Source organism: Elgaria multicarinata, chromosome 8, assembly GCF_023053635.1.
Source record: "Elgaria multicarinata webbii isolate HBS135686 ecotype San Diego chromosome 8, rElgMul1.1.pri, whole genome shotgun sequence".
Lineage (NCBI taxonomy): Eukaryota > Metazoa > Chordata > Lepidosauria > Squamata > Anguidae > Elgaria > Elgaria multicarinata.
The window spans coordinates 25,261,423-25,278,495 of record NC_086178.1 but is presented as its reverse complement, the minus strand read 5'-3'; the positions used below and the strand labels follow the sequence as shown (position 1 = coordinate 25,278,495).

Genomic DNA, 17,073 nt, shown 5'->3' with positions numbered 1-17,073 from the left:
AAGGAAATCCAAACAGGAAATGAAGGAAGTGTTATGCTTTCCATTCCCAATAGGAGTATTCATGTTTGTGATGGTTTCACAAATTCTCTGTGTGTGTGTGTGTGTGTGTGTGTGTGTGTGTGGGAGAGAGAGAGAGAGAGAGAGAGAGAGAGAGAGAGAGAGAGAGAGAGAGAGAGAGAGAGAGAGGCCTTAGCTAGACCTAAGGTTTATCCTGGGTTCATCCCGGGGTTGTCCCTGCCTGTTCCCAGGATCCCCTGTGTGTCATTTAGGCCTTAGCTAGACCTAAGGTTTATCCTGGGATTGTCCCGGGGTCATCCCTGTTCATGTAAATGACACACAGGATATCCCAGGAGCAGGCAGGGATGACCCTGGGACAATCCCGGGATAAACCTTAGGTCTAGCTAAGGCCAGAGACAGAGGGCTCATCTACACCAAGCAGGATATGCCTCTATGAAAGCAGTATGAAAGCGGTATATAAAAGGCAGGAGCCACACTACTGCTTTATAGCGGTATTGAAGTCCACTGACAACAGCTGGTGCCCATTGACACATACCATATATCGCTTTCATACCACTTTCATAATGTTATATTCTGCTTGGTGTAGATGTGGCAATGGGCCCCAACAGTTGTCAATGCACTTCAGCACCACTATAAAGTAGTAGTGTAGCTCCTGGCTTTTATATACCACTTTCATACCACTTCCATAGTGGAATATCCTACTTGGCATAGATAAGCGCAGAGACAGAAACAGAGACAGAATGGATTTCCCAGCCTGTCTCCAGCATGTGTGACACATTCCGTTGCATTAGCTTTCTTTCCTGCAGGGTACCACTCAGGACTTTTAAAAAGGAAAAAGTGGTGCTAATGAGTGATGTCAGGCAGCCCTTTCAATCTTTATTAAATGAAAGGAACAATAGCTTGGCAAATTGGGTAAGACTGGAAGCAACACGATAACCCTGAATCTGCATTTTTAAAGGCTTTAAAAGACCTATTGAAAGGTGTGCTGCTGCAAGATAAAGCACTGCATTTTTTTTTAAAAAAAGGCAACTCTAATCCTTTCGAAATGTGCCATTAAAATAGATCTTACCTTGCTACTCCAGAAGCTTTAATAAGTAGGTAGGTGCTGCATTCTATTTAATTTACTTTCCCACTCACAGTTTTAACCCATTTTCTACAATACATCTCTAACTTAGCTCTGTTCTCTGCTTTGTGGGAGCGGGGTGTCTGCTTTTCCTTTAAATATTCAAGAAACACAGTAGATGGCAAATCACAGTAACTTTGCATCCTCATTTATGAAACTTATCTCCATGTTACTTGCTGCTGTGCAATTCCTTACATTTACAAATGAAGGTTAGCTCTATATCCGTAGCACAGATGACATTGTTGTCAAGAGAAGCTTCCAAGTACTTTGACAATGTAAAGCAGAGGAGCACTGATGGCATTTATCAGCATTTTATTCATCAGGCTGGTAAGCATGGTCATTAAGACAGTGAAGGGAATCTGTCACATCGATGTACATGGAATCCTGAACATAAGCCCCCATGAAATGAAAGGATGCCCAGAGAAACTGAGGTCCCTGCCTGAGGAGCTTACAATATGCAGGCAGATAACAAAGGGGAGGAGGAGCCTGATAAGGGATGCATCTCAATAAATTCTGTTTCATGTACTTGGACAACTGCAGTGACAAGTGGTCCCAGAACTGAAGACTGTGGGGGTTAAACAAGGATATCATGGAAGGGTTTAAAAGAAGGGAAAGAGGACATTATGGTTGTACTAGAGCCAAAGCTCAGAAGGTTGAACCACCAGGACTTTTTGACAAGGAGGGACAATTATTTCATCAGCCACACCCCCATCACATTTCCCTGTTCACTCTGACTGTAGCTGCAATACTCACAGTAACTTTGGGGAAATGGATTTTCCAAGCAAAGTATATAGTTTTAAGCTATCCCTGTTGAAATGCAAAGTATTTTGAATGGGCATTTAATTGGGAAAGGCTGTGGTTCAATGATAAAGCACATGATTTGGATGCAGAAGGCCCCAGGTTCAATCCCCAGTATTTCCAGATAGACCAGGAAAAGCTCTTTGCCAAAACCCTGGAGAGTTGCTGCTGGTCAGTGTCAACAATACCATGCTAGATGAACCACTGTTCTGGCTCAATATCAGTTAGTTTCCTTAGATTTATTATCTTTTTAAAAAGATTTGTTCCTGGTTGAAAACTGCTGGATTGATATGGATCAAAACAGCTGCCTGCATTTTTTGGTCTCCCCTTGAAGGAATGGCTATAGAAACTATGATAATGAGCAGCTACATTTCAAAATTTACCACTGTGCTACTAGAAATAGTCTACACCTGGAAAAAACCTGTAACTTTACTGCAGCTTTCTGCTTCCATTTTTGTCCCACTTACATTTTGGTCCCTTCCCCCTCCCCTTTCCCCCTTTAACCAGGATTTCTATATGTTACATTTATACAGCCATAAGATGGCACTGTTGTCTGCCCCTTCTTATAGCACAATTTCCTCTTTTCATACTGAAAAAGGGTGGGTTTTTTTTTTCCATTTCAAATTAAGCCATGGAAATTCTTCTAAAGTATGAGAGAAGCCCTGAAGGTTTGCAGCATCATGTAATTTACCCAGAAACTTCCATGAGTGGCCAGTCATGAGCATGCTATAAATAGCTCATTTAGGGCTTTGCTAGACCTACCTTGGAATCTGTGAAGGAGGAGGGGCAACGCTGCTCTACAAGTAGCATGGGCTGTCGTTCCTTTCCACGCGTCGGAGGCAACGGGGAAAGGAAAACCCTGTCGCATCTGCCATTTTAGTTGTAGTTTTAAAGGGGAAGGATGCTCAGCCCGAGGCTCAGCCTGAGACCGTGGGAAAAACTGGGCCACAAGCGGTGCTGGTTAGCCTGGAGCCAGGGCGGTTTGAGCCCTGCCTGGGCCCGAGATCCCCTGTGCATCATCTGGACGCACAGCAGGGAGCCCGGGCCTTACACCGGGCTAACCCGTCATCCAGCAAGCCCCTTAGAGAAGCCCTAGTTAGCACTGCATGAGTGTTGAGAAAGAATTCCAGGGCAAAAGGGGCATCCAGGAAGAATGGCAAGTGTTGTGCTGTTTAAGAGACCAGGGAACATCAGGGCAGTCAATATATTAGGAAAAGCAAGATAAGATGATGTCATCAACAGTTTTAAGGAAAGGATGCTGGATGCAAAAAGAGACAATTTAAGGAGAAGGATCATGTAGGCTGGACAGTGAATGATTTTGGCAGCAGAGTTCTGTTCTGGGAGCTGAGATGTGTAAAGAAGAGAAAACTACAGTAAGCAACCATGAACCAGAATGTATAGCTAAACCTACCATATATCCTATGCCATTGTGATTCCTGGAATATGGATAAAAGGCACCCAGATGCATCCAGCGAGCACACATGTCATAAGTTGTATGACCAACGAAGCCACAGATATCTGCCCCAGTCTGGAACATATTAAAAAAAAAAAGTATTAAACACCACATATTATTGCAAACATCAAACACCAGTGGAAATTGTTGAGTGATGACTCAAACTTACATAGGATATTCCAAAGAGGCTAAACTCCATCATACCTGTAAGAAGAGTAGCACAATGTTATCAAATGGTTCCCCCTTCACTGTTATAACCACTTGTAGAACATTTGGTTTGGCTCTTCCTCAATCTTATACATACAAGGTGTTAAGAACCCTGATTCAATCTCCATCATCTCTTCTTAAAAGGACCATGGGCAGCAAGGATGGGGAAACTGTTTGGATGGACCACGGGCAGCAAGGATGGATCCAAACTGTTAAAAGTTTGGATGGCTCAGAAACAGGATACAAGTTATTTTGAAACCAGCATGAGCATAGTGATTATGTAATACTGTTTTGTATGCAGGGGGAAATTGTCTCTGTATAAGCAGGGGTGCAGAACCTTAGGTTTGGGAGAGGGGAATGCAGCCTACCTGGGGTCCCAAACCAGCCCCCTGGGGGTTCCGCCTTCCCTTGGCCCCACTCCTGTCTCCTCAGCCACCAATTGTTTGGTGGTTTTCTAGCATCAATGTCAGTGGGGTGATGAATTCGCTCCGAGTTTCAGTCAGAACTCTAAAGGAGCCATCCATGACACTTCACGAAAACCTGGAGCAGATTCACTGCCCCACCGACATCGGAGCCAACAGCTCCCACGGTTTCCTAACTTTTGTTCAGTTTCTCTCCCCTTTAAAAAAGGTCGAAATGTCTCTCCCAAGGCTTATTTCCTGGTAGCAAGAGCTTTAAGCTAAAATATGTTGGTATTTTTGGCTGCATCCCTTTTGCCTTTGAGCCTTCCCACCACTGGCATGTGGCCCCCAAAAGAGAATCCGGCCCTTGGTTGAAAGAAGTTCAACACCCCTGCTCTTTTGGCTGCTTCTTACATTTTCTCCACATTCAAGTATACCAGGAAAATAATAATGGACCATTAGATTTTGGATGCACTTCATAAATCTAGATCAATGGTGTGATGTCTCAAGCAACATCAACCACAAGCAAATGTGAACGGGTTTGCTATTCACAGCTAATTGTTGGTGTAAAAAACACGTTCAGATATGCAGAATTCACATATCTGGCAGGAAATCAAATGTAACTGCTACATCTTGGAAAGTTCTCCTGATAATGTTCATTACCAGCAACAACTGAGGCCATAGCTAGACCTAAGGTTTATCCCTGGATCGTCCAGGGGTCAAACCTGTTCATCTAGGTGACACACAGGGGATCCAGTGCTCAGGCAGGGGCGAACCCTGGATGATCCCAGGATAAACCTTAGGACTAGCTGTGGCCCAAGAGTACTGAGAACCTGAAAGGATCAATATAAAATTCTGCAGTTGGGGGAAAAATAAACCACCTACATTCCTAACATTCAGTCAGAGGAATTAGAAAAAAACAAGAAAGCAGAGAGTTACACTGAAAAGTTGTCAGAGAAGCTGAATTTCTTAAGCTTTAGGTGTAGTGACAACACTGAAAGCTAGATCATAAAAAAACAAACTGACCCATGAGTAGGATTAAATACCCTTGATTAGTGTTTTTTATGGCATTTCTTTCTTAACGCTCAATACCTCTGTTATTTGTGTCATTAATTATAGTATGCTAGTATATCTAGGAAAGCTTTTTCTATGCTCATCAGTTTTTATTTAAGCACTCCTTTGCAAAATGAGCAACAATGGTGTAACATCAATATTAAGGAAAGCCTGTTACTTAAATTGGAAGCAACTACATCACTTTACATAAAACATACCAATTATATACAATTTAATTTTCACTTACCAATTATAGATTTGAAAAGCTGATCCCAAGTCGAGGCGTTATCACCCAGCCAATGCCCTGCCCATTTGCCACTCGATGGATAAGTTGAACGAGAAATAACAATGCCACGTTCTCCAGTGATACTGTGTAGAGCACTAGCATTGGAAATAAGATCAGAGGAAAACTGAGCCAGGGAATAAGCCAAAGTTAAATATTTAGAAGCTTAACATAGGGATGTATGACAATTTCATTTCTGTTCGCAATTTATGTGTACGTGTCCTGAATTCCAAACATGAACGTGAGCAGCAGCAGCTTTTTTAAAGAAAGGTTTGCAAATTTGCAAAGTGTGTATGCTTTAAAAATGTGCACTCTGAAATGTGCATTTCCTCAAAAATACACGTTTTCATGATTTGTTCAATAGAGGGAAAGTGCAAACATGAACAGGGACACTTTCCCCCTGAAAACATTCCATTGGATACCATGGCGATCCCCCATGCATATTTGGCTGAGCTCACATGTGTGCCAGATCATTTCTTACAGAGGTTTACCTAATATTTTACTTTGGCCTCAGCTAGACCTAGAGGTCTAGCGTGACGGAGGGCTGAAGACCTTGAGATATTTTTATTGCGAGATCTCCCCCTCTGTTTACACATGGCGCATGACGACCTCAGAGAAAGAGGACGTCACGAGTAACTGGGAGAAACGGCGATGCCCGCCCACACGTTCAGCTGAAGACCGGGGGAAAAGTGGGCCTAAAGTGTAGGGCGAGATCCCGGGGCAAGGAAGGGATCATCCCTCCATGATCCCAGGATAAAGCCCTGAATAGCTAAGGCCTTTGTATGAGGAAAAATACCAGGAATGTGCCTCAATCTGTACATATAGGGTTGGATCCAGCTTGCATCCAGTGAACTTAGTTCCCATTGAAAACTATGGGACTTAAGTGAAGTCTGACTAACTTGTTCCATACGTTTCAATGGGACTAAGTTCAATGAACTAAATCTAGATCCAATCCAAAGTAATATAGTAATTGGTTTTTTAAAAAAAAAATCAGAGCAATAAATTTGTTATTGCTAATGTTTCCTATCATTTACAAAAGTATTATGGGCCATGAACTGTTTCTGCTTAGAGATGGGTAATTCCCACCACCAACCTATTTTTGGTCCATATCCATTTTACATGGTTTATCCATAATTCAATTCCATTCAATTTCCACATTAATCTGAGATCATTATTTTTATAATGGACAAAATTAGGGTGCAAATTGCCATATGAACTGATCTGGACCACAACTCCCAGCTAATGTGTAGACCAGAACTTGGTTATCCATTGGCTTTCATACTTCCTGAATGTGCTGATATAGTTCTGATTTCAAAAAATTCACCAAAATATGTTTTCAAATGTGCAATTTAGAGAAAATACATCTACAAAATATATTTAGAAAATACCTTACTTTTTGCGAGAAAATACATTTAAAATATGAGCTTAAATACATATTTACATGTGAATTTTCCTTTCAGATGTTTAAAAATCACAGATTAATGCAAAAGTGGGGCAAAATGGTCTTATCGGTGGGCACATACTAAATGAACATGAGGTATAACCAATGTTAGTCCTACTTAGAATAGACCCATTGCAATGAATGGGATTTAAGTTAGACTAATATTGGATATGGCCTATTAGATACAACATCATGGACTGGAAGGAGAATAATTCACTCATCTCTACTCAAAATGCATATTTAAACACATACTTTTAAATACTATCTAAATGTGCATTTTCTCTCAAAATCTGCATTTAAATGCATAAATTCTCTAAAATATACTTTCAAATGTGTATTATTTCTATTAGTCGTACTCTTGCTGAAAATACTATTTAAATGCACATTTTCTCTCAAAATATGCATTTTGATCTTCATTGAGAACTGCATTGCAGCATTTGGAAAAGTGTGATATCTAGTGGATAGCTGAGTTTCAATCTGTATATTAGTCCAAGAGCTGTGGATTAGGACATTTTATATAGGAATGCACAAAGATCCAATTCTTCCAGCAATTCTATTTCAATCAGCAGTTGAAATACTATTGTCAGTATCATAGGTGGCACGGTATCGTAGGTTGAAGGCACTGCATTCTAAATGCATGGAGTTTTTTGATATGGTGGAGTATTCAAACATATGATTTTCATCTGCATTCCAAGGTGTTCAGAACCAGGAGGACTGACTGTGTACTTTCTCTGAATATTTCAGCCATGTCCATGTTTTGAAGCAAGTGTTTTAAGAGTCACTGTAGGGAATTATATTGAATTTTGTAGTTCCTTTGTGTAGCATTGCATCATTCCTCCAAAAGTAGTGTATGGCTTCACAGTCCATGAATGTTCTATTTTCCTCATACAATGTAACATGTGTCTTTATGATGTTACAAGACCCTGTGATGGTTTTGCTGCAACGTAGTAAGATGGCTGCCCTGCTGGAAATGTATAGGTTCCATTTAAGCCCTTCCCACTACCCTAAACCCAACCCCACTACTGCTTAAAGTTGCAAGGACTAGTGAGGAAGGCTTCCAAAGAGTTTTAGCTCTTTAGTTGGGTGAGGAACTTCCCAAAACTTGGTCAAACAATCTCCTAGTTCCCAAATTCAAGGACCAATCCTGAGCTATTTGACAATTACAAAAGTGAAAATGAAACCAAAGTAGTCTGTCTCAGCTCAGCTACACAATACACCATGTAAGTGGAAGAATATTCTTTAATAAATTAGAATGTTTTGAATGGAACTTCAGAACACATTCAAAGTAATTTAGTAACTTAGGGCTTTGCTAGACCTGCCGGGATAAGCCGGCAGGGAGGTGGGGCTACGGCACACTAAGTTTAACGCGCGCCGCCCAGCCTCCTAGACGGCCGACCCACAGGGACGATGGAAGCCCTGCAGCGTCGGCCATGTTTTTTTTTTTAAAAGGGGCCATGTGAGGCCCGAAGGTAAGGTTTTTTTTATTTAATCCCCCCCATCCGCCATCCCCTCACCGTCTCCTTCGTCGCCCTCCGCCATCCCCTCACCATCTCCTTCGTCGCCCTCTGCCATCTCCCCCCCCGGATCACCCACCCCCTGGCACAATGGGCACAGCACTCGCATGAGCGCTGTGTCAGGTCCGTGGCTTTTCACGGCTACTCGCGAGTAAGCGAGTAGCCGCAAAAAGCCGTGGATCTTCCCACATGTTTCGCAGCTCCGGCCTGAGGCCGGGGCTGCGAAAAAGGCACGCCATAAGCGACTTTGCTTATGGCGCGTTGGAGGAGGCCTCACTGCGACCTGGGCCCGGATTCCCCTGTGCGTCATCTGGACGCACAGCAGGGAAACCGGGTCTCAAGGCGCGCTAAGGCCTCATCTAGGAAAGCCCCAAGTAATTTATTCTCTATGGATGTCTCTCTTTCAAGAAAAAGAGAGAGGAATAGCTCACTAGTTCTTTGTTTTATACTCCATTCTCATCATCTGAGGTATCATTACGCATATATTACCTGTTGACAATGTTCATATCGTATTTGATCTGACTGACAATAGAAGAATCTGAAATTCTTTCTCATCAGCAGTTTTGTGAGTCTCTTGACTGACAGTGAAATGCTGGAATGCTGCCAGATATAACATCCACTCAGGTAAAACCTTGTAGCCTTTCCCATCTCTCTCTTCATGGTAATATCAAGCTTACCAAGGGCTTTAAGGTCATTACAGCCAAGAGAGGGGAATTGTGTTGCTCTTTGCTTGCTCATTGAGTTGGAAAAGAAACAACCTAGATTTATTATCATTACATTAGACATTATCTAAAACAGGATATAACTCAATAAGGAATCAGTATGTAATAAAGTTGCCTTGGAACCAAAGAAATACAGTGTTTAAAGGAGGTCTTGCCTATTTCTTATTATAATACCGATCCTCTTGCCCCTCTTTAACATTTGCTTTTTTTGTAAACTGTTATTAATTTAAGAATGAGTAAACAGAACACTTAATTTAAAACAATCATTCTGCATATCCTACATGGAATTCTAGCCAAATGGTACAAGAGTTTTAATTAAAGTAGTCCATCATATCTTAAGCTTGGAGCTAGGGGTTATTTTCTTCTTTACTTCCTTATGCTTCAGTCTTAATGGCCAATCAAAATGCTGAAAACTACTTCATGTCATCAATGAATGGCAGAGCACTCAGCATCACACAGGACTGTCTCAATACGGCCTTTCCAGCTTTCTCATAAGAGGAATCCCTCTCGTAAACTCAAAACATTGTGTCTGAACACTCTGGAAGATAGCATTTACTGGTATGTAATTAAACATCCACATTAAACTATATTAAAATCACCAACCTGACCACTTGGTTTCACAAAGCATGTCAGCAAATAAACTTGCACAACATAAAATTTTACAGATACGGTCATTAGAATATGTGTACAAATAATTGCTCCCAGCTAGGTAAGAAATTAGGTCTCTCACTGTTGTATCCCAATATACTTACAGACTTAAAAAACAAGGCATTGAAGCTTGATGCTTACAAGGCTAATAAAACTGGGAAGTTACATTTATTTATTATTTATTTTATTTATTTACAATATTTATATACCACTCCCCATTCAGAATGTTGGAGCGGTGGATAAAATAAAATAGAACAAAAACATTTAAAACACGTTAAAAGTACAAAGTGCAATAAAACTGCTTCCTGGATGCCTTCCCTTTCTTGCCCCCCATGTTACACCAAGCAGGGTATTCCATGATGAAAGTGGTATGAAAGCGGTATATAAAAGGCAGGAGCCACACAACTGCTTTATAATGGTATTGAAGTGCACTGACAACTGTTGGAGCCCATTGACACATACCATATACCGCTTTCATAGTGTTATATACTGCTTGGTGTAGATGTGTCAATGGGCCCCAACAGTTGTCAGTGCACTTCAGTACCACTATAAAGCAGTAGCGTAGATCCTGCAGTGCACTTAAATACTGCTATAAAGCAGTAGTGCGGCTCCTGCCTTTTATATACCACTTTCATAGTGGAATATCTTGCTTGGTGTAGATGAGCCCACTGTGATAGTATTTGGTACCACGAATGTGAGATCCTGGATGTCATTCCCACAACCTGTAATTGTCATGTCCCCTGGTTTGAGGATCCACATTCCTCTGACATGGATTGAGATCACTGTCCCTTTAAGAACTGCATCTAGCAGGGGTGGAACTACTGAAAGACAAACAACTGTCAGCCTTCTAAAGGCCTTGCTGGACTGCAGTCCTTTGCTGGGACAACAGCTCCTTATGGGAGAATACTCCAGCCAGCAATTCCTGCAATGTGTTATCCAAGGTCGTGATATGACCCAACAGACAGTGAGTGCTATGTTGCAGACTACTTCCCCAGGGCCACTTGCCTAGTCAAGACAACAATTCAAAATAGAAGGAGGATGAAATGGGTCCCATGGCATGAAGCTTGCAGTGGATATTGATGGCCTGGTTTATTATTATTATTATTATTATTATTATTATTATTATTTATTTATTTATTTATATAGCACCATCAGTGTACATGGTGCTGTACAGAGTAAAACAGTAAATAGCAAGAATCTGCCGCATAGGCTTACATTCTAATAAAGTCATAATAAAACAATAAGGAGGGGAAGAGAATGCAAACAGGCACAGGGTAGGGTAAACAGGCACTGGGTAGGGTAAAACTAACAGTATAAAGTCAGAACAAAATCAAGTTTTAAAAGCTTTAGGAAAAAGAAAAGTTTTTAGCTGAGCTTTAAAAGCTGCGGTTGAACTTGTAGTTCTCAAATGTTCTGGAAGAGCGTTCCAGGCATAAGGGGCAGCAGAAGAAAATGGACGAAGCCGAGCAAGGGAAGTAGAGACCCTTGGGCAGGCGAGAAACATGGCATCAGAGGAGCGAAGAGCACGAGCGGGGCAATAGTGTGAGATGAGAGAGGAGAGATAGGAAGGAGCTAGACAGTGAAAAGCTTTGTAGGTCAACAGGAGAAGTTTATATTGGATTCTGAAGTGAATTGGAAGCCAATGAAGAGATTTCAGAAGTGGAGTTACATGGTTAGAGCGGCGAGCCAAGAAGATGATCTTAGCAGCAGAGTGGTGAACAGAAACCAACGGACTGATGTGAGAAGAAGGAAGGCCAGTGAGAAGAAGGTTGCAGGAATATTTCTAAATTGAATAAAGGGGTTGCACATGTTTCTAATATTGGCATGTCCATTGGAACTCAGAAAATTTAATTGCTGAGCAAAGATTTGAGCACAGAGCTCAAGTAAGGGCTCATCTACACCAAGCAGGATATTCCACTATGAAAGCAATATAGAAAAGGCAGGAGCCACACCAAGCAGGATATAGCGGCATTAAAGTGGTATATGGTATATGTCAATGGGCCCCAACAGTTGTCAGTGCACTTCAGTACCACTATAAAGCAGCAGTGTGGCTCCTGCCTTTTATATACCTCTTTCATAGTGGAATATTCTGCTTGGTGTAGATGTGCCCTAAGTAACAACCTATCTATTACACCTCACCAAAGAAACTGAAGCTACTACAAAGAAAAATATGACTTACTCATATGTAGGCTTGGTTTGTGACCAACCATACAGGTTGTGGACATCATAGTGTGAAACTCGTCTTCCGTCGGGCAGAATCTGTTCACTCTGCATGCACAAGGTTTTGTCACTCAGCCCGGCATCCTTTCCCACTACCGCTAATGAGGATAAATTTTAAATGTATGTAGGTTATAACAAACCAATCTTTTACATTTGACAGTATAAAGAATGGCACTTTGAAGTCAAATTGGAGTATTAGAAGTTGAATTTCAGTATTTGGCTGGAAGCTAACAAAATGGCAGAGGTGTAATATTTGAATGAGGTTGACCAATATTAATGTGACTCCACTGAAGTTTGAGTGTGCTTGTGTACTTTCTTAATTTCATCACCAAAAGGCTGCCCACAGCTACATAGAATATGTGGGGGGGGGGGGGCGGATTTTCACCTTTAAGATGACCTAGAGCAAACATTCCAAGATTGATAAATGTAACATGGCTGCATAAAATCCACCTTCTTGGGTGCATGATACTTCCTTCCTCCCAATACTACTAGTGAGATTTAAACCCAGCAAATGGTGGATGATTTTCCTATTATTGGTTGTTGATCATGTGACTTGTCTTAAAGATCTTCTTGTTTGAAAAACTATTGGTAAAATTTTGGGAATTCTCAAGTTCTTGCTTCCAAAAGAGAAAGTCTGATCTCTTTATATTTGCTACTCTAGTCTGCATTGTGGACAAACAAGCCATCTTGTATCTATAAAATTGACCAAGGGCTGACATGAAAAAAGGAAAATAATATATGTCACATGTTTCCAGAAAACATTTTTTCCTTTACTTAACATGGTGGCTATAGCAACTCAGGACGCTGTAAGGAACATAACTTCACTAATTAAAAGTAAGAGTGGGCCAAACTTTTATTTTTCAACCATTCATAGGGTGAGAAGAGGCTAAATGAATCCTCCCCCCTCCCCCAAAAAAAGTCTTTGGCAAAAAGAAATAACTGAAATATTGGGGGAGGGGGCATTGCTACTCTCTTCCCTTAACCACACACAGTGGCTGAGGGGTTTCCTCTTTTTTCCCTTGCTTTTGTCATTTTCTGCATTATTTTATTGATTGATTGATTATTGCATTTATATCCTGTCTTTTTTCCTCCAAGGGACCCAAGGCAATGTACATAATCCTCCTCCTCTCCTCTTTATCCTCACAACAACAACCCTGTGAGGTAGGTTGGGCTGAGAGTCAGTGACTTGCCCAAATTACCCAGTGGGTTTCCATGGCCAAATGGGGACTAGAACCCGGATCTCCCAACTCCCAGTCCGACACTTTAGCCATTACACCACACTGGGTCTCAGAGGTTCAAGGCTCTCTGTAACTTCCACCAGCCACACTTCATGGAACAGCTTGTGAGCAATACAACATCATGTTGCCTCACATCACTTCCAAGGTATTCCAGGAAGTTTGGGAAAAGAAATGTGGAACAGCCTGGGGCTTTTACAAAAATAATTAGAAAGTAAGGAAAAAATGAATATCCTTTGCCCCCGCCCCCTAATGTGAACTATAGTGAGGTGGGGACCAAAAGTTACCATCTGTACCTCCCAAAACTGAACATTTTAATGATTTTCTCTCATGCCCATAAAAAATAAATCAATGGAATATAGACCCCCAATTTCACAGGATAATATTTTTGAGAAAGAGGAGGTGGGTGAAGGAATTTTGGCTCAGCCTTAACAAAACTGGGGGGGAAAAGGAAATGCTCTTTAGTCATCAGTACTGCTTTCAATAGGCCGAGCGGCCTACTTCCGAGCTTATGTGTTGGCAGCAGTGGAAGCCACTAGACCCAAGAATGGTGGCTGCAGATAGTGGAGGCAGGTAAGCCCCCCTTCCCCCCTTCTTCACTTCCCTGGTGCCTCTGCTGCCAACTGCCACCGACATCCTTGCGTCCGGTGGCTTCCACTGCCGCCGATGTATAAGACCGGAAGTAGGCCGCACAGCCTACTTCCAGGCTTATGCGTTGGCAGCAGCGGAAGCTGCTGGACTCAAGGACAGTGTCAGTGGCACATGGCAGCGGCAGGTAAGAGGCAGAGGCAGCAGGTAAGGGACCCGCTGAGGGCCAGCTCCGAAGTGCCGAGGCAGCCTGAAGCTTCGGAACCAATTGGCTTCAGCTTTGGGCCATCTCAGGCTTCACCAGAACCACCTTGGAACCGAGCCGAATAGGCCCACCTCGGCTCGGATTTGGGGCCTCGGTCTGAGGCGGAGCACAGCCCTAGTTTTTTCTGCCATTAGAGGCAGCAGCACCAGTGTAGCTCAAGAACAGACATTAGATCATGACTGGTAAGCAGCTCTGGAACCTTGGGGAGAATTTCTTCCACCACTGAAATGACCTCTGTCCCTGTCCTCTGTCACCACCACCCCCCACCTTTCAAGATGAAAGTTTTCACTTTAGCCTCAGGCTGAAAACATTGGGCTCAAACTCAGCAAAGGAAGATCTCTTAAACAACAAAACTCCAAGAAATCTAAAGGAATGCATAGAAGAAATATTCACCTGGCATATATTCAGGTTTATTTAGAGTAGGGTCCCCACAGCCAGTAACAGCACCATTGACAAAACTCGCTGGTTCGTTCATATCCTTACATTGCAAAGAAAATAAAATATATCAGCAATTTAATGTAATACATGTTTGTTATCTCTTCATCATTTCATTGATGTAGCATACCATGCACCAGGAGCAGGGGAACTTTTTCCATCTTAGGGGCTGGATTGGCCCCGACTTCTCCTGGAGGCCAGATGATATCAGTGGGTTTTGTCCCACCCCTGCCCCTAATATCATCGGGTCTCTGGCTAGAGGTTCACTTGTGGAGCCTGCTTCACTCTGTGCAGAGTTTTCCAGATGGAGACTGATTTGTTGATCCTTAACTGCAAAGGACCCATCACTGATGGCCCCTTAAAGTGCATATGCTGTGTTACTCAAAGATCCTAGATATTTCTGTTAGCATATCTGCCTAATAAGAGCGTTGTTGTTATTGTTGTTATTCTGCTTTTTGCCCAAAAGTGGGCCTCATTGCAGACTTACAAACTTTAAAACACATACATTTTAAAACCTATGAAAAGAAATAAACAATTTTTTTAAAAAAAATTACATATATTACATTATTATTATTATTATTATTAATAATAATAATAATAATAATAATATATTTCTGACCCACCTCTCCACTTGGATCGAGGCGGGGAACAAGAATGAATACAAAACACATTAAAAAGTGATTAAAAACATAGCGTATATGAATAAAACATCCTAAAAACATTCTAAAATTTCACTTAAGATGTTAAACATTTAAAATATATGACAATTTTAAAAGTCCTTAGCATAGACGGAGGCCCAGATTATTTGTCAAAGGCCTGCCGGAACAAAAACGTTGTTGCCTGCTTCTAAAAGCACATCAAGGAGGGAGCCAGTATAGCTTCACGGGGAAGAAAGTTTCAGAGCACTGGAGCAGCCACTGAGAAGGCCCTCTCCCAAGTTCCCACCAGGTGGGACTGAAAGAAGGGCTTCCCCAGAAGATCTCAAAGCATGGGCAGGCTCATAAGGGAGAATACGGTCCTTCAGATAACCTGGACCCAAGCCTTATAGGGCTTTATGGGTCATAACCAGTATTATAACCGTTAATGTATAAAACTAAAGGACAAGTTTTTATATACATATTTTTGACCTCAGTAGCTACTTTCTATATTAACAGTTAAATAAAAGAACACAGACAAAATTAAATGAGCTGAAGACTTACAATCCATAGACCATCAAATTTAATGCTTTTCTCAGGATAGGTAGGGTTGGTGTAGACCTCCTGAATTTCTCTTTTCCACCACTGTATTGTAGAATTGCGGAAGAAATCTGGAAAAGCAGTCCAAGCGCTGTATAACTGTAATAAGAGATCATGTAAGGCAGTGGCAGGGATGGGCATATTTATTTATTTATTTATCTACTGTGTTTCAATAGCACCTTCTTGAAGCAAGGCGTTTCATGAAAAGTTCAGAAATAAATAAATAAAAACTTCATCAAGTAAAAACATAGTAAAACATTAAAAGCAACTGTAAAGACTGTAAGAATAATTTTAAAAGCCAAGTTTGAAAGAAAAAAAAGATCAATGATTGGAAAGTGCAAATTTATAACAAAATTAATCCACCTGGCGGATTACTCTCCCAATGCTAAAGGCGCAGGTCGGGGTGGAATTGTTCCGCCCTGACCTTCACCCTTTGTCCTTTCCCCCTGTCATTAAAGCAGTCGCTGCCATTTACGCAGTGGGAGAAAGTACACAACATGCAGAATCCAAGGTATTAAGAGGGCCTTTAAGATCGCCATGGGGAGGGGGACAGCTGCCATTCTTTTTGGCACTGAATTTTAAGGTGTGTGGGTTTTTTACTTACTTTTTCAGAGGATCAGGACCACACTAATGGTGCTCCGGGGGAATTGCGCACTTTCTGCAGGCCCTGGAAAGTATGCTTTACCAAGTTCTCATCCAGGCCAGCTCCCAGAACAGGGTCGGCTAAGCAGCACTCGGAAAAATCACGGGGCAAGTATGCCCTGAGTTTTCAAGTCCCTACTATTGCCTAAATACCTTTATTATACTTTATTTGTTTTACTTTACTAGTAAACTGTTGTTATGCCACAAGTGTCTGGAGTGTTGGGGCTCATCTACACCTATGAGCCTTCCAGGCATGGGGGAGGATCTCGGGATTTCCGGCTTCCGGGATCCTCCCCAAACACCAGTACGAGGTCCCGAAAGCCAAGAGAGACATCCCTGGTTGACCCTGGGATCCCCTGTACACAGGGACGACCTTGAAGCTGACCCCAGGATAAATGGATGGTGTACACATGGACTTACTCACCTATGTCGAAAGCCTACATGTTTCTGGGAAGGGGAAGAGAAAAGGAAGGAAGGTGGGACTCATAAAAAGGCAGAGACCCTTAAAGAGTTGCTCAGGGAGTCCAGGTCATAGAAGGGACCCTGACAACAGCACAGGGAGCAATAAGTCTGAATGCCAAAGCAAACCTTGGCACATGGTCATATGGATAATCTATCTTTTTTTTAAAACCACCAGGAAAGTGTTTCAGTGTCAAAATTTGCTTTTCTACCGAGACCGTGTTTGTGCGAACTACACTCACCTTCACCGTCTCATCCCAGCCTAGTGAGGTATTCACCACGACGTTAGGAAGGTATGGCCACACCTAAGACAAAGATATTGGGGGGGGGGGG

The 17,073-nt window shown here is 42.0% G+C and overlaps 1 protein-coding gene across 1 annotated transcript in view; it reads right to left on the bottom strand.

The window, feature by feature from the left end:
- SI (sucrase-isomaltase) overlaps positions 1-17,073 on the bottom strand; it is a 162,099-nt gene that overhangs the window by 50,731 nt on the left and 94,295 nt on the right. Inside the window, exons 34-40 of the mRNA XM_063132013.1 lie at positions 16,983-17,045; positions 15,604-15,738; positions 14,363-14,447; positions 11,841-11,979; positions 5,301-5,434; positions 3,562-3,596; positions 3,351-3,467 (exon numbers count right to left, since the gene is read on the bottom strand). Coding sequence (XP_062988083.1) covers positions 3,351-3,467; positions 3,562-3,596; positions 5,301-5,434; positions 11,841-11,979; positions 14,363-14,447; positions 15,604-15,738; positions 16,983-17,045 — 708 coding nt within the window. The remainder of the gene's footprint in view (positions 1-3,350; positions 3,468-3,561; positions 3,597-5,300; positions 5,435-11,840; positions 11,980-14,362; positions 14,448-15,603; positions 15,739-16,982; positions 17,046-17,073) is intronic.